Source organism: Melospiza georgiana, chromosome 22 (genome assembly GCF_028018845.1).
Source record: "Melospiza georgiana isolate bMelGeo1 chromosome 22, bMelGeo1.pri, whole genome shotgun sequence".
Lineage (NCBI taxonomy): Eukaryota > Metazoa > Chordata > Aves > Passeriformes > Passerellidae > Melospiza > Melospiza georgiana.
In genome coordinates this window covers 11,075,941-11,099,055 of record NC_080451.1, presented here as the reverse complement: position 1 = coordinate 11,099,055, position 23,115 = coordinate 11,075,941, and the positions used below count along the sequence as shown (strand labels likewise).

General features: G+C 57.8%; 1 protein-coding gene across 4 annotated transcripts in view; it reads right to left on the bottom strand.

Moving 5' to 3' along the window:
* Nucleotides 1-2,196: 2,196 nt before the first annotated feature.
* The window catches only part of AGRN (agrin), a 65,054-nt gene continuing 44,135 nt past the window's right edge, over nucleotides 2,197-23,115 (bottom strand). For 3 of the 4 annotated variants that reach the window (XM_058039221.1, XM_058039220.1, XM_058039222.1), the window contains 27 exons: nucleotides 22,955-23,100; nucleotides 22,759-22,864; nucleotides 22,113-22,226; nucleotides 20,723-20,887; nucleotides 19,882-20,025; nucleotides 19,474-19,598; nucleotides 19,131-19,236; nucleotides 18,576-18,953; nucleotides 18,263-18,397; nucleotides 17,267-17,394; nucleotides 16,667-16,781; nucleotides 15,841-15,960; nucleotides 15,177-15,521; nucleotides 14,448-14,640; nucleotides 13,539-13,754; nucleotides 12,994-13,223; nucleotides 12,399-12,533; nucleotides 12,214-12,310; nucleotides 11,619-11,783; nucleotides 10,460-10,571; nucleotides 9,301-9,312; nucleotides 8,400-8,516; nucleotides 7,708-7,897; nucleotides 7,359-7,446; nucleotides 4,677-4,901; nucleotides 3,898-4,001; nucleotides 2,197-3,479 (listed from right to left, as the gene is read on the bottom strand). In XM_058039221.1, the coding sequence (XP_057895204.1) occupies nucleotides 3,322-3,479; nucleotides 3,898-4,001; nucleotides 4,677-4,901; nucleotides 7,359-7,446; nucleotides 7,708-7,897; nucleotides 8,400-8,516; nucleotides 9,301-9,312; nucleotides 10,460-10,571; nucleotides 11,619-11,783; nucleotides 12,214-12,310; nucleotides 12,399-12,533; nucleotides 12,994-13,223; nucleotides 13,539-13,754; nucleotides 14,448-14,640; nucleotides 15,177-15,521; nucleotides 15,841-15,960; nucleotides 16,667-16,781; nucleotides 17,267-17,394; nucleotides 18,263-18,397; nucleotides 18,576-18,953; nucleotides 19,131-19,236; nucleotides 19,474-19,598; nucleotides 19,882-20,025; nucleotides 20,723-20,887; nucleotides 22,113-22,226; nucleotides 22,759-22,864; nucleotides 22,955-23,100 (4,169 nt within the window). In that variant the 3' untranslated portion in view covers nucleotides 2,197-3,321. The remainder of the gene's footprint in view (nucleotides 3,480-3,897; nucleotides 4,002-4,676; nucleotides 4,902-7,358; nucleotides 7,447-7,707; nucleotides 7,898-8,399; nucleotides 8,517-9,300; nucleotides 9,313-10,459; nucleotides 10,572-11,618; nucleotides 11,784-12,213; nucleotides 12,311-12,398; nucleotides 12,534-12,993; nucleotides 13,224-13,538; nucleotides 13,755-14,447; nucleotides 14,641-15,176; nucleotides 15,522-15,840; nucleotides 15,961-16,666; nucleotides 16,782-17,266; nucleotides 17,395-18,262; nucleotides 18,398-18,575; nucleotides 18,954-19,130; nucleotides 19,237-19,473; nucleotides 19,599-19,881; nucleotides 20,026-20,722; nucleotides 20,888-22,112; nucleotides 22,227-22,758; nucleotides 22,865-22,954; nucleotides 23,101-23,115) is intronic. The other variant, XM_058039218.1, reaches the window with a different exon arrangement.

Below are 23,115 nucleotides of genomic sequence, written 5' to 3'. Positions count from 1 at the left end.
CTGGGGCTGCTCAGGGATGGGGACAAGGATGGGACCTGATGTCCTGAAAAAATTTGGGACCAAATCTCCATTCCAGTAGTGCCAGAGCCTCTGGATCTGCTCAGGGATGAGGAACAGGAACAGAACCTGTTGTCCTCACAGAATCTGGGGCAAAATCCCCATTCCAGTAGAGTCAGAGCTTCTGGATCTGCTCAGCTCCATGGGGACAAGGGACAGGACAAAGCCTTTCCTGGTTCTGCTCAGGGACAAGGGACAGGACAAAGCCTTTCCTGGATCTCGGCTCCATCCGGTGCCAAGCAGGACCTGCTGCATTCCTGGGATTGCGGCAGATCCCACATCCCGCTCACCGCGCTCCATGCCTCTGGAATGTCCTTCCCAGGGCTCTGGAATGTCCTTCCGTGCCTCTGGAATGTCCCCGTGCATCCATCCTGCTGCCGGGCTCTCCATGGACTCCGGGGCTGGGAATGCACCCAGAGCTCCCCAGGCTCCCCCTTCCTCCAGCTCCTGAGGGAATAAAGGGATTTTTTTTTTTTTCTGGAGCAGCTCCGTGATTATTCCTGTGAGGAGCTGGGATGGGGAGGGCTGGATGAACAGATGGGAAACACCAGAATTCCAGAGGCTGGGAAGGGTAAACACCAGAATTCCAGAGGCTGGGAGGGCGAATCCTGAATTCCAGAGGTTGGGAAGGTGAAACCCCAGAATTCCAGAGGCTGGGAGGGTGAAACCCAAATTCCAGAGGTTGGGAAGGTGAAATACCAGAATTCCAGAGGCTGGGAAGGTTCTCTGGTGCTGGGGGGGATAAAAGAGACAAAGAAGGAAAAGTGCCCCCACGAGCTGAAACCACAGAGGAGGGGAAGGAAAGACACAAAAATCCTGCAAACCCCTGGGATTGGGGTTGGAATTCCTGGAACAACTGAATTGAGGAGACGCAGGAGCTTCCCCCTCCTCTGCCCGGCAAACAGCACCGAGAAAAGCAGGATTCTCCTTTATCCTAGGAAAAAAAAGAAGCAGCAGGCCCCTTAAAAACCTCTTTAATCGTTTCCAAACTTTTATTTCTGGGTGATTTGACGAAAGACACGAGTTAGTAATGGTTACATCATGCTGCTCCTCTACTGCGCATCGCCCGCCACAGCTCAGCCAGCAGCTCCCCAGGTCAGGAATTCACCCTCTCCATGGACACCTCAGGGGTTTAAATTAAAAAAAAAAGCAAAAAAAAATCAAATCCAGAAAAAAAAGCCCAACCTCGATGTTCTTTTTTTTTGTTGTTGTTTTTTTTTTTGGCACGTTCTGTGGTAGAAATGTTGTTAAAAATAAAGCCCAGGTGAAGGCGCTGCTAGAAATTCCCAATGCTCACCCATGAGGACACAAATCCTGGTTTAAGGCATTTCCAAGCCCCAGCGAAAGCAGAATGAGATTTTATATTTATTTTTGTTCATTCTTGGGGCTTTTTTTTTGCTCTTTGACTTTATCCTGAAAATCAGCAGCTTCCCCATCCCTCTGGATTTAGCTGGAACACCAGCCCAGCTGGGAATGCCATTCCAAATTCACAAAATTGGGACTGGGGAATCTCCCATACACCTCCCTCCCGTCCCAGCCCAGCATTTCCCACCAGGAATCCCAATTTGGACCCAGCAGCCCCAAAAAATGGGAATTTTGGCACTCACAGAACCCCCAGGCACAGCAGAGCCCCCATCCCACACAGGGCACAGCCCCCATGGAATGTTTAACCCTGCATTTTCCACAGGAATCTCACAGGTTGGAAATATTTATTTTTTTAAAAAATCAAATAAACAAAATTAAAGCAGATCCAAGTGGTTTTTCCATTGGTTTTCCCTCTTGGTTCCACCTTTGTTCAGAGCTCACCCTGAGAGACGAAATTTGACCTTTCCTGGCTCAAAAGTTGGTGCCAAAACTCCCATTTCAAAGGGTTCCCTGCAAGGTGGGGTAGAAATTTAGGGGAAAAAAAGCCAAATTCTGGCACCTTGGGCAGGAACTCCCACCCAGGACCTGGTGGGATCCTGCAGATGAATCCCCAAAGTTGTTTTTCCACAGAGAATTCCAGCTGAGGGTGGGAAAGGGACACAGAGGCCACAAACAGCAGGAAATCCTTCCATGGAGAAGGAATCCCAATGGAAGATGGGATTTCTTCCAGGGCTGGGATGCCTCTGTTCTTCTCCACATCCAGAGGACCCAGAGGTGCAGCCACACCCCAGAAACTTCACAACTGGCCCCAAAACTTTCCTTTCCTGGAAGAAAATGCTTCAAATTCCCCCCAAATACTCCCCAGCCCCGCTCCTGCTCCCGTTGGAGCCGTTCCTGCAGGGCTGGCAGCATCCAGAGGATGTGGAAGACCCAAAAACTCCAAGTCCAAGGTGAAAAATTCCCAATTTTCTTGGTGGGAGAGGCTCCAGTGGCAGCTCTGCGTTGCCAGGCTGGGAGCCAGAGGCTGGAGAAGGCTGTGGGGCGTGGAAGGACGCGTCCAGGAGATCTCTGAGGAGGAACAGGGAATCTCCTGGTCCTCTTGGGAGAGGGAGAGAATTCCCAGCTCTTGGAGAGGAGCTCCAAGTGATCTCCAGCACAAGGGAGGCCAAGGCTCGGTGGCTGGGGAGGGGTCAGGACACGTCTGGATGAACACAAAATGTGGCAATGAGGTTTCACAGCTGCTCCTGCACGTGTCCGAGAGGAGGAGGAGGAGGAGAACCGCTGGAAAAATCCACATTTTTGCCTCCCCAGCACCTCTGAGTCCAGCAAAGAGTCCCGAGGAGAGCGCAGAGCGAAGCTTGGGCCCGGCTCTCTCCCTTCCAGTGCGTGGCATCCCTGATTTGAGCAGAGCTCGGAGGAGAAAAGCACTTGAGATCCTTACACACATAAATTACAGTGAGAGGAACGGGGGCAGCAGGAATCAGGTGAACACGGGGCCAGAGAAGGTTTGGAAGAGCCAGAGCCCGGAGCAGGGCGGGAATTCCCACCCCGCCAATCCGTGAAGGCCTCGCCAGCACCAGCAGCGTTTCCCCCACGGGAAAACAGGGTTGTTTTTGGGAACAAACCCCCCAAAAACAGCAGGAAAAAAGGGGGAAAACAACCCCAAAACAAAAGAAGCTTCAAGTATGAAGAAGATCGACGCTGCAGTGGGAGAGTTCTGGTGTCACTTCTCGAGCTTTGTCCCGCTGCTCGGGCCCAGAGCCCGAAAGCAAAAAGGGTTTCCTGCCCTCCCTGTCCCCCCCAAAAATATAAAAAGCAATAAGTTTACAAAAATAGAAAATAATTACAGCAATAGGCAGGAGGGAGGGAGGAGGGAGGCGGGAGGGAGGTCCCTGGGCTCTATTTGGCCGAGCAGTGCAATATCCGCGGCTGGTTCAGGGCGTCCTCCAGCAGGTGCAGCTCCCGCCGGTCCACGAGCACGTCCCGCATGCAGCCCACAAAACCCGTGCTGAAGGCCTTGGGCAGGCGCTGGGGCACACTCAGCTTGTCCAGCCCACCTGGGAACAGAGCAGGGGTCAGCTGGGACAGGGACAGAGCAGGGGACAGGGACAGGGGACAGCATCCCTGGGAATGGCACAGGGTCAGCTGGGACTGAGGACAAATCAGGGGACTGCACAGGGCACAAGAGACAGAGCAGGGGATGGCACAGGGGACAGGACAGCTGACCCTCTGGAACGGAGCAGGGTCAGCTGGGACTGGGGACAGCACAGGGGACAGCCCCCCTGAAATGGCACAGCATCAGCTGTGGAACAGGGCAGGGGACAGACAGACGTGACACAGGGGGACAGGGGACAGGGCATTTTTCAGCCACCTGAGGGTGTTGAAGGGAGGAAGGGAGGGACACCCCCAACATCCCCAGCCCGCTGCAGCCCTGAGCCCCCCCAGGGGACACGGGGATGTCCCCCCCAGACTCACCCAGCCACAGCGCCCCGTCCGTGTCCAGCTGGGTGGCCCCGAGGGGAGAGGAGCCGGCGATGGGGGCCTCGTTCCCAACCTGCAGGGAGCCTTCCCTCTGCACCCTGCTCCCGAGGGGAACAGCAGGAGTTCAGCAACAGCAGGAGCTCAGGAACAGCCCCCAGAGCCAGCCCAGAGCTGCTCCCTGCAAGTCCTGACCCTGAGAACCACTGGGGGCAGATTTTGGGATAATCCCCACCCCATTCCTGGGATATCCCCACCAGTGCTTTTCCAGCTACAGGGCTGTAGTTACTTTATTTTTTCTGTATCTTAAACTCTAAAACTTTCCTTTACTTAACATGTCTCTGCTTTAAACTCTAAATCCACATCCTCACTTCTGGCACCTAAGTCTGGAAGCCTTTTCCAAGATCTCAGATCAAATCCTGGGTTTAATTCCATGCTTTGGCTTCCAGACCCAAAGCTCTGAGAGTTCTTTTCCAAAGAGAGTTCCTTGGGGATCACGAGGCTCAGCTGCCTCATTCCCAGCTTTTCCAACCTGATCCCAATCCAGATCCAGATCCCGATCCCAATCCAGATCCCAATCCAGAGCAAGATCCCAATCCCAATCCAGAGCCTGATCCCAATCCCAATGCAGATCCCAAACTCGATCTCAATCTAGATCTCGATCCAAATCCTCATCCTGACCCCAATGCAGATCCCAATCCCAATTCTGATCCTGACCCCAGTCCAGATCCAAGATCCAGACCCTGATCCCGATCCCCAGTCCCGCCGTGTCTGACCTGGAGGCCCTGATGTGCACCCACTGGTTGGTGTTGACGGGCACGCTGGAGCGCAGGGTGACGGCCTTGGAGCCCAGGTCGTAGCTGAGCTGCACGCGCCCGTCCACGATGGCCAGGGCGATGTAGTCCGAGCGCTCCAGCCCCTTCCCGCTCCACAGCAGCAGCCCCTGCGTCGCCTCCGTCTTGATGCTCAGCTCAAAGTGGTTGGACTGCAGGGCCTTCTCACTGCGGGGAAACGCCACGGGCAGCTCCTCATCCTCATCCTCCTCCTCCTCCTCCTCCCCCGGGGATGAACCCCCCGCCTGTCCCCACCTGCTGGCCTGGAGGGTCATGGGGTTCGGGATAATCTACACCCCACTGAGCAGCTCAGAGCTGGGACAGCCTCCATCCCACTCCTGGGATATACAGGAAAGGTCTGTGCCCACCTGCTGCCCTAAAGGTGGCAGATTTTGGGATAATCTCCATCCCACCAAACAGCTCGGAGCTGGGACAGCCTCCATCCCACTCCTGGGATATACAGGAAAGGTCTGTGTCCACCTGCTGCCCTAAAGGTGGCAGATTTTGGGACAATCTCCATCCCACTCCTAGGTTGGGATGCATAGGAAGGAGATTCTTTGGAGATTCCTTGCTTTTCTCCTCATGGGACAAAAGGATCAATCCCTGCCAGCTGTGACACAGCAGCAGTGGCACCCTGGGGACGGTCACAGGAAGGGCATGGAGGCAACAAAAAGATGGGATTTTCCCCAGGTTGGAATCCTGATTTTTGCCTCTGGAACAGGCACGAGGCTCCTGGCAACAGCTGGAGTGGGACACACAGAGACACCACAGAGAGCCTTTTATTCCTGAGGGATACTGCATCCAGAGGGTGGGACACAGCCCAGTTGTCCCTGCAGAGTCCCTCAGCTTGGGGGCACTTTGCCGTCCCCCCTGTGCAGAGCTCATCCCTCGCGGATAAAAAGCCAGGACAGGGACACAGAGGACACACACAGGGACACAGGGACATGCTGGGGCACGGGCAGAGCAGGGGACAGGCACACCTGGGCACTCACCTGGGCTCTGAGGGGAAATCCAGCGCCTCGGGACTCGGATGGGAGAAAAGGGGAGCAAGCCATAAGCGAGGGACAGCGAGGAGACCCTGCCTGCCTTTCTTTCCTCTTTTTCTTTTCCTTTTCCTTTCCTATCACCTAGAGCTTCCCTGGAGGAGGAAAGCTCCACTTTTATGGGCATTCAAACCCAGCAGGGGATGTGGGAGAAGCACAGTCCAAACTGGCTGGGGAAAGGCTGGGAATGGTGACATTCCCTCTGCAGGGACACAAGGCAGCAGGGATGTGGCTCGGGGAGGGGACACAGGGACAATTCTGAGCTCACACTGCTGGAGGGCACTGCCCAGCCTAGGAGGATGCTCAGGATAATTCTGAAATTCCTAAAAATCCCTTTGCAGCCCCTCCCAACAGTGTGGACATGCAGGTGGCGGCTCTGCGGCCCCCCATGCACAGGCACAGCTCAGCCCCCACACAATGAGGTGGGATGGGATGGGGTGGGATGGGACAGGCAGGGATCCCCCCAAATCCCCCCCTTCCCTCAGCAGGGAACGCTCCCGCACAGAGCAGGGAATTTTAGGAACCCTTTTAGGGCTTCCCTTCCATGCAGGACAGACCCACAGCAAACCTCAGCTGTCCAGGGATTGGGATTTGTCCCCATCCTCCTGCCCTGACCCTTTTTCTGACCCCTCATCCACACTGGAGATGTTCTGAGGGGTTCCACATCCACACTGGAAAAATCAAGGATCAGCACCCCCAGTTTCCATCTCCAACACCTCAGGCTGCTGCTGGAGCAGGAAGCCACAGGAATTTCCCTTCCCTGTGCTCATCCTTATTAAAATCATGCTTAAAAATTCCCTTGAGGCATGTTGGGGGGCGGCAGGGCGGGGACAACACCTGGATGTGACACAGGTGAGGCAGCTCCTGCTCAGCCCCACGAGCTGCTGGCAGCACCTGGGCCCTCCTCCCCCTCCACCAAAACCCTGGGAGAGGCCCCAGATTCCTCCCCCCAGCCCTGCCCTGAGCTGCCCCGGGGTTTGGGGTGACAATGGGGACATGGGGTGAGGGTGGCAGGGCCGTACTTACGCTGGGATCTCATTGCTCAGGTGGCTTGGAAACAGAGAAACAGTGACATTGAGAGGGGACGGAGACAGAGAGGGACGGACAGACACCCAGAGAGGGACAGACAGCAGCTCCACATGGACACACCCCCCAGCAGGGCTGGGACACTGGGACTGGGACAGGCAGAAGGACACGGGAGTCTCCTGAAGGAGGAATTTCCAGCCTGGAGGAGCCCAAATGGAGCTCTGCTCATTCCCAGAGGGAATTCCAGAATTCCAGAGAGAATTCCCAAGGATGAAGAGGAATTTCCAGCCTGGAGCAGCTCTGCTCATTCCCAGAGAGAATTCCCAAGGAGCAGCACATCCATGGACACCCCAGGATCCTCCCCAGCATGGGGTTGGGACAATCCCACGTGTTGCATCCCCGAGGGACAGTCAGGATCCACCTCCACCCCACTGCCAGCCCCACAGCCAGGCCTGGAGCTGGGAATTTGGGGGAAACCAAGAGGGGGGTGCCAGGAACATTCAGCCCTGTTTGGAGCTCCTGGATCCCAGCTTTTCCTCCCTGGCGGGGCAGGTACCTCTTGGTGATGCTGTTGTGGTACTCCAGGTACGTGCGGCCATCGAAGGCCACGGCCTCGGCGTCCCCTGCTGCCTTCTCAATGATCACTGGGGAGAAACAGGGAAAAGAATGGCCAGGAAACCCAGGGAGTTCCTGGGAAAAGAATGGCCAGGAAAGCCAGGGAGTTCCTGGGAGATGGGAAAGGAATGGCCAGGAAACCCCTGCTGGGTGTGCTGAACTTCTGGTGGAGGTTTTCCAGGTTTTTCATCCAGCCTCCCATGGCCACCTCCAAGCCCCTGGGCCACCTCCACCTTTCCATGGCCACCTCCACATTCCCTGTGCCATCCCCAGCTCCCCCTGGCACCCACCTTTCTCGCAGTGTGCCCCCGAGAAGCCCCTGTGGCAGGAGCACTGGTAGCTGCCCAGGCTGGGGCTGCAGGTGCCCCCGTGCTGGCACGGGTTGGGTTTCTGGGTGCAGGGGTGCCCCTGGAACGGGGACACCTCCCTGGCACTGCGGATGTTCTCCTCCTTCAGCACGGACACGCCACCCACGGAGATCTGCAGGGGCAAGAAGGGTCAGCCAGGAGCTGCTCAGGGCCAAAAACCCAAAAACGCGGAATTCCCATCCCTGGCAGCGTCCCAGGCTGGGCTGGATGGGGCTGGGATGGTGGAAGGTGTCCCTGCCCATGGCACACGGGAAGCCTGAAGGTTCCTCCAACCCAAACCAGGCTGGGATCTTCTGAAGGTCCATGCCCATCCACCTCTGGTGATCTAGGGACACCAGGCAGTGTCCGTGGGGACAAGAGATGGGAACCCATCCCTGAGGTGGGAATCCATCCCAAGGGTAGGAACCCATCCCTAAGATGATGAGAATCCATCCCTAAGATGATGGGAACCCATCCCTAAGATGATGGGAACCCATCCAAGTGTTCCCAAACTCCCCTTCTGTTCCCCACTGGTGCCACTTTTCCACCACCAGGACAGCTCCCAGGCCCATCCCAGGACAGGTGGGACACTGGAACGACCAGCTGGACACCGGGCTGATCCAGCAGGACCTCACCTTCTGCACAGCTCCCTCGAAGCCGCTGGAGATGGCAGCTGCTCGAGCCAGCTTGGAGAAGTCGGGGGCTCCCCCCACGTAGAAGGGCTCCTTCAGGTTCAGCACCATGTGAGGCACCTGGGGGAACAGGGACAGCAAGGACAAGGGGTCAGCTCGTCCCTGGTGTCCCAAGCAGGGCCAGGAGCTGGCCTTGATGGTCCCCGTGGCTCTCTCCGTTTGGGAGGCTGGATGGTAATTTATTTTATGGTAATTTATTGATGATATTTTATTTATGATTCCACGGATGGAGCCTCCAGGAAACCTCCTCATGCCAAGGACTGCCAGGTCCCACCCCCAGCAGGCACCTGGGAAAGGCTTCCCCTGGATTGAGTTTTTTGGGGAGGGGGCTCTGCTTTGGTGTGCCCCCCAAATCGGGGTCCCCAGACATCACTCAGAGCCCTGCAGGGCTGCTGCTCAATCCCAGCCCCTTCCAGAGGGATCCAGCCTGGCCGCCCCAAGGTTTGGGGAGCAGCTTCAGGTTTTCTCCTGCACCCCATGGCTTGAGGAGGTTCTCCTGCACCCCACGTGGTGGTTCTGGAGGAGAAAATCCCCTCCTTGCTGTCACCAGCCCCAGGATTGCTGGGAATTCTCTGGGATGGAGGCAGGGTCACAGCAAGGACGGGGTGACATGGAGCACTAACTAATGCTGTGTGGGATTAACACAAAATAAATGACCAGATTAATTGATTGAAATGGTCCCAAAAACAAAAGGTGACAACTGGCTGGGAATGAAAGACTAAACTACAGGGATCCTAAACCAGATGGGGAAGATGAAAAACACAAAAATAGGAAGGCAGGAAGGAAGGGAGGAGGTGCCAATGGCAGATGAGATGGAGGCGTGGGGGGTCATACTTATCTGTACCTTACGGGATTTCTGGGATCCAGACAGCAGGGGAGGGGAGAATACAAAGGAAAATCACAGGGAGAGAGAAGAAAAAAACAAAAAAGAGAGAAAAGGGCCATCAGTGGGGTGCCATTGCAATGGGCAGGGCTGCCACAGCCCCGCTGCCACCAGCGCTGGTGGCTCTGGGGGCGGCAGGAGGTGGCAGGAGGGTCACTGCCACCCAGGGCCCTGCTCTGCTCAGAGGAGCTTGGAGAGAGGAGAGCGAGGGCAGGGAAATGCCAGGCTGGGCTCCGTGGGGCTGGGGATGAGCTCAGCAGCCAGCAGGGATTTTCCTGCCTTCTCCTGGAGAGGGAGGGAAGGGGCCCCAGGAATGGAGGGAAGGGAGAGACCCCAGGAATGAAGGGAAGGGGCCCCAGGAATGAAGGGAAGGGACCCCAGGAATGAAGGGAAGGGGCCCCAGGAATGCAGGCACAGCACAGGGAGGGACAGGGAGAGGCTGGAACTGCAGAATTCCCAGCTGGGAGGAGAGCAGAGCAAGCACCAAGGGATGCAGCAGCAGCAGCAGGGCCTGGGGCTTTCCTGCCCCCTGAGCTCCTCTCACTGCTGGGGGGCTCTTAATTAACCATTAATTACTGACCCAGGGGTGCCTCATGGAGCTGTTCCAACAGGGACAGGGGAGGACCTGGAATAAGGGATGGGGCTCCAGGAGAGGCTGGGGGGCTCATCCAAGGCATCCCTGAAACCTGGCTGAGATCCTGGGCAGGGACGGGGGGGACAGGGAGGGACAGGTGCTTCTCCACCCTCAAATCCATGATCCAAAACCCAGGAACCTGAGAAATTCCACTTTTCCACCTTCATTCCAGTTTTCCACCTTCAAATTCATGGTTTAAAGCCAGGAGCCTGAGAAATCCACTCTTCCACCCTCAAATCCAGAATTTAAAACCCAAGAACCTGAGAAATTCCACTTCGCCACCTTCAAATCCACAAATTAAAGCTCAGGAACCCGAGCCATGATTTAAAGCCCAGGAGCCTGAGAAATTCCACTCAAATCCAGAATTTAAAGCCCAGGAGCCTGAGAAATTCCACTTTTCCACCCTCAAACTCACGATTTAAAGCCCAGGAGCCTCAGAAGCTCCTCCCCAGGTGAGCAGGGCAGGGTTGGGGTCCCCCCACTCACCGGGGACTCCCCTGTGACCCTCTGGCCATTGTTGACCCTCAGGACGCCCTTGCGGCCGCTCCTCTCCAGCAGGACACTGACCCACGTGTCCAGGGGCACGGGCTCCTTGCTCCTGGGGGGGGAAAAGGGAAAAAAAGCTTAAAAAAACCTCTAAAATCAGGCCTTGCTCAGCTGAATGTGTGAACATGTGAAGTTCCCATGAGAAAGAATCGCAAGAATGAAAATCAGTTTGCAGAACAATCTGTTCTGGTAAGAAAAGCAGGCTTGCAATTGTGGCAAATTAAAAAGTCTGTGAGAATCTGTGAAGAAAATATTAAAAACATAGAAAAATAGTATTAAAAATATAAAAATAATATTAAAAATATAATATCTCTCTGTGTAAAGAAGTCTCAGCACATACACAAACAAGCACCTCCTAAGCAATGAACGGAGCAGCAAGCAAGTTGAAATTAGAAAAAACACAATAACTGAAATTAGAAATTAAACACAAGAACTTGGAAAACTGGATACAAACAGGCTGTAACAACAAAGTGAGGCTTTTGCTGCTGAAACTTTGAATAATGTCATTACTTGCTGCCAAAGTTATAAACTCTGCCCTCAGAACCTACAAAACCAGCCTGGAAAGGTGCCCTGAGCAGGTGATGCCTCAGGTTTTGGCTTTTCTATTTTTCACGTGCTGTGCTGCTTTAGTGTGTGAGTCTGGGTTCACATCATGGGATGGTGAGCTCTGTGCACAGAGCAGGGAGACAAAACAATTCCTGCTCCAGCTGGGCACCAAGGACAAATGATCCAAATCTCAGCCAGGAGCACAAACAGCGTGGGCTGGAGAGAGAAAAACAAGGATGGGACTGCATGGGCTAAAGCTGGAATTGGACAATTCACTCCAAGATGCAAATGGAGCAGAACTGATCAAAGTGAGAGACCCCGTGCCCGGCCGTGCATTTTGGGACCATTTTGATTCATCCTGGGATCATTTTGGGACCATTTTGGTTCATCTTGGTGCAGCCCTGGCTGGGCTCCTGTGCTGCCCAAGGTGGATCCCTTGAGGAGAAACTTGTCATAAATCCCTGCTTTATTCTTTAGCTCTGCTCTAAGGCAGCCTCTCAAGGCATCAGCCAGGGCTCACCTGGGCAGGGCACAGTGCCCCCAGTGCCCTCACCTGAGCAGGGCTGGCCCTTTGCCCAGGTCGTATCTGTACTCCAGGTGGCCCTCGTGCAGTGCCAGGGACACAAAGTCCCCCTTGCCATCGGTCTTCTGGCCGTTGTAGAAGATCATCCCGCTGGGCTTCTTGGCCAGGAACACCACCTCCATGGACATCTTGTCCCTGGGAGAGCAGGGGGGGTTTATTGATTATTGATTGTGGGTTATTGAGTGTGGGTTAGGGATTGTGGACTGTGGGTTTTGGATTGTGGGTTATGGATTATTGATTATGGATTATTGGTTATGGATTGTGGGTTGTGGATTATTGATTATGGTTTATGGATAATTGATTATGGATTTTTGATTGTGGGTTATGGATTATGGATTGTAGACTGTGGGTTATGGATTATTGATTATGGGTTATAGATTATGGACTGTGGGTTATGGACTATAGGTTATTGATCAAGGATTATGGGTTATGGATTACATATTGTGGATTATGGATTCCCTCCCATCCAGCTGCTCAGGATAACCCCGAGGCTGTGGGTGTGGCAGCCATGCCAGCCCTGCCTGCTGTGGGGCAGGGGTTTGTCCCTCCCTGTCCCTGCACTCACTGCAGGTCGGGCACGAAGCTCTGCAGCCCGTTGAGCTCCAGGTAGGAGAAGCCGTTGAACTCGGGCAGGAAGGGCATGGACTGGTCCTGCTCTGTCACTGGGCACAAAGCGGGCAGTGTGAGGGACAGGGGCACGGCAGGTGTCCCAGGGGTCACACCGGGCTGGGGACAGCCCTGCCGTCCCACCTCGCTCGCACAGGTCCCCCTCACGGCCCATGGGACAGGCACACAGGGCCCCCCCGGCGGGCAGCACCAGGCAGGTGGCAGAGGCGTGGCACGGAGAGGGCTCGCACGGGTTCCTCTCGAAGGCACACGTGGGGCCTGCGGGACAGGGACACTGTCACCAACCCCTGACACATGGCCCCAGTGTCCCCCATGTCCCCATGGTCCCCACAGTTTCTTGAAGGCACACGTGGGGCCTGCGGGACAGGGACATTGTCACCAATCCCCAGTGCCCCAGTGTCCCACATATCCCCAGTATCCAATGTCCCCAGTGTCCCTCATGTCCTCAATGTCCCTCATGGGCATGCAGACATCAAGGCACTGGCACAACAGCCCCAAAGACTCCCTCAGAACCCCCCAGAAATGGTGAAAACCACAATACCCATCCCTGTACCCTAAAAACTCCCTCAGACCCTGCAGAGGAGTGAAAACCCCGCAATGCCCATCCCCTTACCCCCAAAAGCCCCTCAGCACTCCCCTCAGTGCCCACTCCACACGCAAACCCCCCTCAGACCCCACAGTCCCCACACCCCAAACCCCCTCGGTGCCCACGCCGTACCCGTGTAGGCCTCGGGGCACTGGCAGTGGAACATGTCAGCCTCCCTGGTGTGGCAGGTGCCGCCGTGGTGGCAGGGGCTGGGCTGGCAGGGGTCGGTGCCACACTGGCCCACGGCCGTGGCGTACAGCACGTCGGCAGAGCCCGGGTGCAGCTCGTGCCCGCGGTTGTTGATGGCCAGGGCCCGCACGCAGCCCCACAGGCCGCTGGTGACACCCGTACGCTCCGCCACCCTGAGGGGACACGGTGACACAGGGTTTGTACCCAGGGGTGGCACAGGGGGTGGCAGGGGGTTCTAGAACAGCCCCCCTGCGCTCCACCACCCTGAGGGGACATGGGCACAGGGTTTGTAGCCAGGGGGTGGCAGGGCCCCACTCGGGGGCAGCGGCACATTCACAGGGCAGTGCCACCCTTGCAGGCCCAATGCCACACTCACAGTGCCATCCGCCAGGCCCAGTGCCCCCCTCATGGGGCAGTGCCATCCTCCCAGCCCCAGTGTCACCCTCATAGTAGCAGTGCCACCCTTCCTGTCCCCATGCCACACTCACAGCGCCATGTGCTCGTGGGGCACTCCCCCGATGAAGAGCTCGGTGTCCAGGTTGAGCCCGTCGGTGCCCGGGGGGCTGTGCCCGCTCACCGGGGGCTCCCCGTCCACGGCCAGCGTGCCCGTGCGCCGGTTCCGCGTCACCAGCAGCCGGTGCCAGCGCCCTGGCTCCACCGGCACGCGGCTGGTGACCGTGCCCGTGCCAGAGCCCGTGTCAAACCTGACAAAACACGGCTTGGGGTTCTTCAAGGTGCCAGCTGGGCTGTGCCAGGCGCGACTGGCACTGGGAGCTCTTGGGGACCCTTCCCTTCCCTTCCCTTCCCTTCCCTTCCCTTCCCTTCCCTTCCCTTCCCTTCCCTTCCCTTCCCTTCCCTTCCCTTCCCTTCCCTTCCCTTCCCTTCCCTTCCCTTCCCTTCCCTTCCCTTCCCTTCCCTTCCCTTCCCTTCCCTTCCCTTCCCTTCCCTTCCCTTCCCTTCCCTTCCCTTCCCTTCCCTTCCCTTCCCTTCCCTTCCCTTCCCTTCCCTTCCCTGTTAGATTCTGGAATACAAAAAAAGCCACTCTGGCTCTTTCCTCCCTTCCCTTTTTTCCCCCCCTCTCCACATTTCTCATCCCAGTTAAAAAAAACTCTACCAAAAAAAGATCTCTCAAAAAAACCCAACCTGCCAAAAAAACCCCAAACCTGCCAAAAAACCAACCTGCCAAAAAACCCAACCTCCCACACTGCAGAGCTTTCTGAACTCACTCAAAGTTAGTTCACTTCACTGAAAAGAGGGAATGAGCTCCCTCAGTATTCCAGCCACACACACCCAAAAAAATCCGGATTTTTGTCCACTTAGAGGCCTTTTAGGATGCCAATTCCCCCGCTGGGACACAGATCCCCCCTTTGAGGACACTATCCCCATCCCAGGCTGACCTGAGCTCCACGAAGCCGCCGAGCAGCGCCAGGGAGATGAAGTCCTTGCCGTGGCGCTGGGCGTTGTAGAGCAGCAGCCCGCGGGGCTCGAGCGCGCGGAACTCCATGGAGATCCTGACGGTGTGGTACGCGCGCATGGTCCGGAACGCCAGCACCGAGCTGCCCCCGAAGCTGGGGACGGACCCACTCGGGGCTAGGGGGGAAACAGGGGGAAAGGGGGGGGGAAATGGGGGGAGAACGGGGAGAGAACGGGGGGAAAAAGGGAGGAAATGGGGGGAAAGGGGAAAACAGGAGGGGGAAGAGAGGGGGAAAAGGGAGAAGAAAGAAAGGAAGAAGAAAGAAAGTGGGGGGAAAAAGGGAGGGGAAAGCAGGGGAGAAAGGGGGAAAAAGGCAGCTTTTATTGAGCTTGGGTTCATAAAAAGGGCAACTTGTTTGTGCCTCCCTTGAGGAGATCTGGGACTCCAAATCCCATAAAACCAACAGGGCTGGACACCCACTGTCATTTTCCATGGGATTTAGGAGGTCAAATCCCATTAAACCAGCAGGGCTGGACACCCACAACTTGGAGGGCTCCAGGTGAGTGGATTTTCAGCTGTTTTCCCATCTCTGGAAATGCCCAAATCCAGCCTGGCACAACCTGGCACAGGACGGGTGGCATCCTACCCACATTACGGGGTGAGAAGTGACTTTTAAGCCCCCAAATTTGTGATTTCTCACATCACCACCTACCTTTCTCACAGAGATCCCCTCCTGTGCCCGCAGGGCAGCTGCAGGTGAAGCGGTGCCCGTCGTCCTGGCAGGTGCCACCGTGCAGGCAGGGCTGGGACTCGCAGGGCCGTGCCGGGGGGGTGCCAGGGGGCAGCTGGGTGGGCTTCCCCCTCCTGCTGCTGCTGCCAGGGCTGCGGGTGGTGCCCGTGGGGCTGCGGGTGGTGCCCACGGGGCCGGGGCTGCCCGCGGGCTCCCCGTGCTGCCCCAGGGCCGCGGTGGCCGCGGGCACCCTGCGCGTGGTGCCAGGGGCCATGGTGGTGGCCGTGGTGGTGGTGACTGTGGTGGTAAAGAGCCGAGGGATCCAGTCTGGAACACAGCAGGGATGGGGTCAGCTGGGCTTGACTGGGGGCAGGTGTGGGTTTGGGGCAGCTGAGAGTTGGTTTTAGGGTCAGATGTGGGTTTGGGTTGGGGTCAGGTATGGGTTTGTTTTAGGGACAAGTGTGCGTTAGGTTTAGTGTCAGGTATTGGTTAGTTTTAGGGTCAGGTGTGGGTTTGGAAGTGTCCAAGCACTCTCTGAAAGATCCCTCCCAAACCCAAACATTCTGGGGAAGCTTTTGAGGGGTTGGCAAGACGCGCAGAGCCCCCCAGGCATTCTGAAACCCCAAAGCAAGCGAGGGGCACTCACCAAAATCCATGAATTTGATGTGCTCCTGCTGGGGCCTCTTCACCAGGATGGTTTTCCTCTTGGCAGCCCGGAGCTGCTTCAGCAGGGCCCCCTGCACATCGGCGGCCGTGTAGGACGTGGCTGAGCCCAGCCAGGAGGGCAAATGAGGGAGGCAACAGTGAGCATTCCAATGGGAATTTCCTTCCCTTGACCTCCCCAAATCCCTCCTTTCCCAAGGAAATAATCCTCTTTTCCAAGGAAAATAATTCTCCTTCCCAAGGAAAATAATTCTTTCCCAATGAAACTAACTCTCCTTTCCCAAGGAAAATAATCCTCCATCCCAAAGAAAATAACGCTCCTTTCCAAAGAAAATAAACCTCTATTCCCAAGGAAAATAATCCTTCTTTCCAAGGAAAATAACCCTCCTTTCCCAAGGAAAATAATCTTCCTTTTCCAAGGAAAATAAACCTCCATTCTCAAAAAAATAAACCACCTTTCCCAAGGAAAATAACTCTCCTTCCCAAGGAAAACAATCCTCTTTTCCAAGGAAAATAATCCTCCATCCCAAAGAAAATAATCTCTCAATTCTCAAGGAAAATATCCCTCCTTTCCCATAGAAATAATCTTCCTTTTCCAAGGAAAATAATCCTTCCATTCCCAAGGAAAATAACCCTTCCTTCCCAAGGAAAGCCCTTCCAGCTTCCTTAGTGTGCATCTCCTCCCATCTCTGCTCACACAGAAATTTTGCAGGATAGAAGACCCAACCCCAGTGAATTTGAGGATGCTTCTTTCCTTCTCCTCCCCAGGCAGATTTCCCAGCCAGAATTCCCTCAGGGACTGGCCCCACCTGGGTCAAAGTGGGCCTCCACGATGACCCTGACGGCGCTGCTCTGGCCCAGGTCCCGCACTCGGATGCTCCTGAAATCCTTCCTGACATCAGAACCCCGGAACAGCTCGTCCAGCTGGGGAAGGAAAGGGTTAACGGGGAGATCCTGGCACGGGGATCCTGCCAGGGAAAGATCCAGGCTTGGATTTGCTTCCCAGCCTTTGCAAGGCAGCCCGGTGACAGGCGGGGGACAGGGGACAATTCTTGCTGCTCTCTAGGGCCAAGGCAAAAACAGGATCCACAAAATGGAACAGGGATGTTTTGTGACAATTCCAGCTGTTCTTTATGGCCAAGGGAACAACAGGATCCATAAACAATTCCAGCTGCTCTTTAGAGACAAGGGAAGAACAGGATCCATAAATCAAGTGGGACAGGGAACCATTGTCGATTTTGTGACCACTTTGGGTTCATCTTGGGTGTGGGCCCAAGGGTATCCCTTGAGGAGATCCTTTTAACAAACCCCTGCTTGTCTCTGTAACTCTGCTCTGGGGCAGCCTCTGCGGTGCCCCTCCCCTCGGTGCCAGGTGCCAGCTGTGCCCTCACGAGGGGCACGGCGCTCACCGCGCTCTCGATGCTGCGCGCCGTCTCCCCGAAGAGCTCGGATTTGGGGTCGGCCATCTCCGGGGTGTAGAACAGCTCCTGGCCCTCCACCTCCTCCAGGATCAGCACTCCCTGGAACACCTTGGTGGCTGGGGGAGGAGGGAACACAAGACAAAGCCTTGAGCTGGGCAGGGGCGGCGAGGGAGGGTCCCTGGCAGGGGGGGATGGCAGTGTGAGGGTAGTGCCAGTGCCGGGTTAGTCGGGATGGGACGGGCACAGCCATGGAGGATTAGTGCTGGAGCAGATGGCAAGGACCAGGCTGGAGATGGCAGCTTTTACCAGACGGGTTCCTGCGAGCTCCGGCCCGGAGAGCAGCCCCCCTGCACCGCTGGGTGACAAGAGAGACACGTTAGAGGACAGAGGACACGCCAGGGCCCGGGGGCACCCACGGGGCACAGCGGGGCCACCCGGGGCTGGGGGCCAGGGGGACACCTGGCACAGGGCAGCCACAGCCCTGCCAAACCAGCCTGGAGCTGCAGCGGAGTGCCAGGGCTGCATCCTGCCCTGGGGATGCAGAGGATGGAGAGATCCTGCTGTGGGAACCACTCAGGAGGTTCCTTTTCCTTTCCATTTTCCCTTTACCTTTTCCCTCTCCCTTTCCCTTTTCCTTTTCCCCTTCTCTCTCCCTTTCCATTTTCACTTTCCCTTTCCCTTTTCCCTCTCCCTTCACAGGACTTTTAACCCTTTATGGGTTAAAAGGGAAAGTGTTGGTTTTTTTCCCAGAGGCAAAGGGGATGTTCCACTGGAAACCCCAAGGAACAAGGAAGAACTTGAGTGAGGAAAAATCTGTGATGTGGCCCCTGATTCCTGACCCCAGAGTGATCCCAAACCTTTCCTTCAGCCCCAAATCCAGCTGGGCACTTCTGTGTCCTCCCACCCTGAGAGATCCCAAACTCCTGACCCCAAAGGGACCCCAAGGGGCCCACAGGAGCCCCAATCCCCCATTCCCAGTCTCACCGGGGCAGTTGGTGCCCTCGGCGTCGGCGGCTGCGGTTTTGCCGTCGGAGCAGCAGCCCAGGGCGCTGTTGTAGCACGTGGCCCTCTCGATGGCAGGCGTGGCTGTCACCTGGCCCTCGTCAGGCTCCTCCTCACCTGGGGGACACACAGGGGACACCCAGCAGTGACACCTCTGCATGGCACCCACCCTGCTCATGGTGACACCCAAGGGGCAGCTGAAACTACCAGGGGACACTCAGTGGCATTACTCTGGGGACACCCGGTGCCCAGGGGACACCCAGAGCCCCCCCAGAGCCCCGGGGGTGGCACTCACCAGCAGATCCTGCCCCGCTGGCCTCCTGGTCCCCGCTGGTGCCCATGTCCTGGTCCCCGCTGCCCTCGGCGCTGCCGGACTCGCCGTAGCCGGGCTGGCTGGTGGCCGCCACCACGGGCACGGTGGCCAGCGGGCGGACGGTGGCCTTGTGCACGCCGTGGGTGACCCAGGCCGTGGTGGTGGCCGGCCTGGCCGTTGTCACACGCCTGGTGGTGGGGTGGCCGCGCTCCGTGGGCCTGGCTGGCGGCGGTGACGGGCTGGTGGCCGCCCCGGTGGGCAGGGGGGAGCGCGGGGTGGCCCGAGGGGGCGCGGGCAGCTCCGGGGGCACCGTGGGCAGTGGCGTGGGGGACACCGGGGCCATCGTGTGCGTGATGGACTCTGCAGGGACACAGACACGGAGGTGAGGGGGTGGCACTGGGTAGGGGGGGGACAAAGCTTGGGAAGGGCAACTGCTGTGCCAGGGGATGTCCCATGGGGTGGCAGGGCCAGCCTGAGGACACAGGGCTGACACTGCCCAGGGGACACTGAGTGTGGCACTGCCCAGGGGACACTCACCGTGGCACTGCCCCACATGCTTGACCGTGATGTGCTGGCCCTGCCTGCAGGCGATGGTCCGTAGCTGGCACTGGTCCCCGTAGGTGACACCATCAGAGCCACACACCTGGGGACACAGGGGACACGGGAGCTGCACCTCTGGGCCCCTCCCAGTGACACCAACAGGTCACTGGGAACACTGGCAGCATTTCTGGGGGCCTCCTTTGGGGCACAGAGGGACCCAGGGCAGCTCAGGGGTGCCAGGGGACATCTGTGACTCGTGTGTCCCCCTTGCCCAGCAGGGAACAGCTCCTGCAGGACTCTGAGTGCCACCCCAAAGCCCCCCAGAGGGGTGTCCCCAAACCTTGGTGGTGTTGGCCTCGGGGCACAGCGGGGACGGGCACTCGCAGTGGGCGAAGCCGTTGAGCTCCACGCACGAGGCCCCGAAGTCACAGCTCAGCTCCTCGCACGACCTGGGGGCTGAGGGGTCTGGGCAGGGCGAGAGGGGAGTGGGGAAACGTCCCAGTTAGTCAGGAGCCAAAATCCCAAATAGACGGGTGCCAAAATCCCAAATTGACAGGAGTGTAAATCCCAGTTATGCCGGACCCAAAACCCCAAATAAACAGGATCCCAAATTCCAGATAAACAGGACCCAAACCCGTAAATAAACAGGACAGAAACCCTCAGTGCTGCAGGACCCAAACCCCCAAATAACCAATACCCAAAACCCCAAATAAGCAGGACCCAAACCCCAAACCCTGAAGCCCCTCACCCTTGTGGCAGCCGGCGGTGCCCAGGGTGCTGCCGTCGGGGCACTGGGTGCACTTCATGCCCGTGATGCCCGTCCTGCAGGAGCACAGCCCCGACATCTGCTCGCAGTCATCCCGCACCGAGCCCACGGGGTCACAGTGGCACGCTGCAGCGGGGACAGGGCACAGAGTGGGACGGGGAGAACAGGTATGGGGTGGGAAAAACACAGGTATGGGGTGAGAAAGAGGAAAATGCCGTTATAGGGTGGGAAAGGGGGGCCTGGCAGCCACAGGGGAAGTGGGACAGTGATGTGACATCTCTGTCACTCAGGGAAGTGTCCCACCCCTGTCCCACCCCCGGGCAGTGTCCCCTCACTGTCACTCAGGGGGTAACACCCTTGTCCCAGTCATGGGGTGCCTCATCCCTGTCACTCAGGGGTGTCTCCTCACTGTCACTCCCAGGTGCCACCCTGTCCCCCTTGGGCACTGTCCCTGTCCCGGTCACTCACGGGTGCCACCCTGTCCCCCTTGGGCAGTGTCCCCTCGCTGTCCCTGTCCCGTCACTCACGGGTGCCACCCTGTAACCCAGCAGTGTCCCATTACTGTCCCTGTCCCTCACAGGTGCCACCCTGTCCCGGTCACTCCCAGGTGCCACCCTGACCCCCTTGGGCAGTGTCCCCTCGCTGTCCCTGTCCCGTCACTCACGGGTGCCACCCTGTAACCCAGCAGTGTCCCATTACTGTCCCTGTCCCTCACAGGTGCCACCCTGTCCCCCTTGGGCACTGTCCCTGTCCCTGTCCCTCACAGGTGCCACCCTGTCCCCCTTGGGCAGTGTCCCCTCGCTGTCCCTGTCCCGTCACTCACGGGTGCAGCCGCTGCGGCCGTCGGTGACGATGCCGCGGAAGTTCCAGAAGCCGGGCTCGCAGCGGTCGCACTTGAGGCCGCCCACGCCGGGCTTGCAGGAGCACTGCCCCGTGCCCGGGTCACAGGAGCCGCCGTAGGAGCCGTAGGGGTTGCACTGGCACGTGCCTGAGGGCAGGGACACGGGGACACCCGTGTCACCGCCCTGTGCCACCCTGTGCCACCAGCTGCTCTCGCCATCGGCCCCCAGGCTGCCACCAGGAGCTCGATGCCATCAAGAGCTCGTCTCTCATTAACATCAAAGGGGAAGGAAGCTATTAGAGGGTGATTATTAATTCATTAACGAGCAGCTTGATGGAGGGGAGGCAGCCAAAGATAGACAGCCAGGCGCTGTCCTTGTCCCAGCGGGAAGGGGACAGAAAGGGACATCATCCAGCTGATTTTCCCCCATTATCCAGCTGTGTTTTCTCCCCATCATCCAGCTGATTTTCCCTCCATTATCCAGCTGACTTTCCCCCCATTATCCAGCTGCTTTCCCCCTCATTTTCCAGCTGCTTTCCCCCCATTCTCCAGCTGTGTTTTCCCCCCATTCTCCAGCTGTTTTTCCCGCATTATCCAGCTCTGCCTGCTCAGCATTACCCCACCCTGGAGCTGTGTCTCCGGGCTGATGTTTCCCCCATCAGGCAGCCACAGCCTCAGCTGTTCAGAGCCTTTAAAACGCTCCTGCTGGCTCGGATAATTAGTGAATAAATATTAATGAGCCCCTGGCCAGCTCAGCTTCCTGCTCAGGGGGTAACCCAGCTGTCACTGGGCCTCTGGAAGGTCCCAGGTGACACGTTCCCCTCCATGGAATATCCTGTCACTCTGGCAGGTGGAAATGCCTGAGCCCAGTGGAACCAAGGCCCTGGAGGCACCTCTGGGGACACCCAAAGTGTCCCTTCCAGCATTCCCAAGGGATTGAGGCCTGGGAGGTGCTCAGGATTTTTGGAGGATCACCAGCAGTGGCAGGTTGTGGGGCAGGAGGGGTCAGTCCCTTCTCTCAGGGACAAGGGACAGGACCAGAGGAAAAACTGCACCAGGGGAGGTTCAAGTTGGATATTTGGGAAGATTTGTTCACTGGAAGAGTGGTCAGGGTTAGGAATGGGCTGTTCAGGGAAGCACTGGAATCACCACCCCTTGAAATGCTCAAAACCCTGAGCATGTGGCTCAGGGGTGGCATGTGACACTTGGGGACAGGATTTTGTGGTGACCACAGTGGTGCTGCAGCTCAGAAGGGCTTTTCCAACCTGAATACCCCACAATCCCACATCTGGGGAGGGTCCAGGCTCATCTCCCGGGGACACACCCCAGACCCTCCCTGCAGCCCCCCGAGGTCCCCGGGGGTGGCACTCACTGGGACATCCAGCAGCTCCCACGCCCAGCGCCAGGGTGACGTTGTCGGGGCAGCAGCCGTAGACGCTCTGGCTGCAGTGCACGACCAGCAGGGGTGGCGGGGTGGTGGCCAGGGCTGCAGGGGGGGACAGGGACACAAGGGTCACCTCAGCATTCCCATAAATGCTCCTGGAGGTGCTGGGAACTGCAGGGGAGGCCGAGACAGGGGACAGCAGAGCACGGGGACAGGGGATGGCCCCTGAGAGCAATTCCTGCTTATGCACAGGGAAAGGACAGCAGGGACACAGGTGGGGACAGAGCTGGGGACAGAGCCAGCAGGGAGGGGCGCCTGCCTTGGAAGGACACACCCAGGGACACACCCAGTCAGGAGGGCATGGCTTCCTTTAGGGGACACACCCAAGGACACACCCAGGGACACAGCCAGTCAGGAGGGCATGGCTTCCTTTAGGGGACACACAAAGGGACACACCCGGGGACACACCCAGTCAGGAGAGCATGGCTTCCTTTAGGGGACACACCCAGGGACACACCCAGTCAGGAGGGCATGGCTTCTCCCAAGGGACACACCCAGGGACACACCCGGGGACACACCCAGAGGCAGGAGTGGCCTCCCCAGGGGAGGCACCCAGGAGCAGGAGGGGACTCACCCCGGCAGGCTCCCTGGCTGGTGACAAAGAGCTCCTGGCGCTTCTCACACCGCGTCTTCTTCAGCTCGCACTCGTTTGCGTAGGTGACGCCGTCAGAGCCACACACCTGCCAGCAGCAGGGCCAGGGCACAGCTCAGGGCAGCGCCTGGCAGGGCTGTGCCCCCCGGGCAGGGGACAAGAGGAGGGCAGGGCTCACCGGGCTGCGGGGCACGGCCACGCAGGTGAAGTCACAGACGCAGGGCTCGTCCTCGGCGTCCTCGTCCCACCAGCCCCCGAAGTGGCGGCAGCGCTCCTGCTCACAGTCACTGCCATCCCCCGAGCCCGAGCCCCCCGAGCCACACTCTGGGTGCACACAGG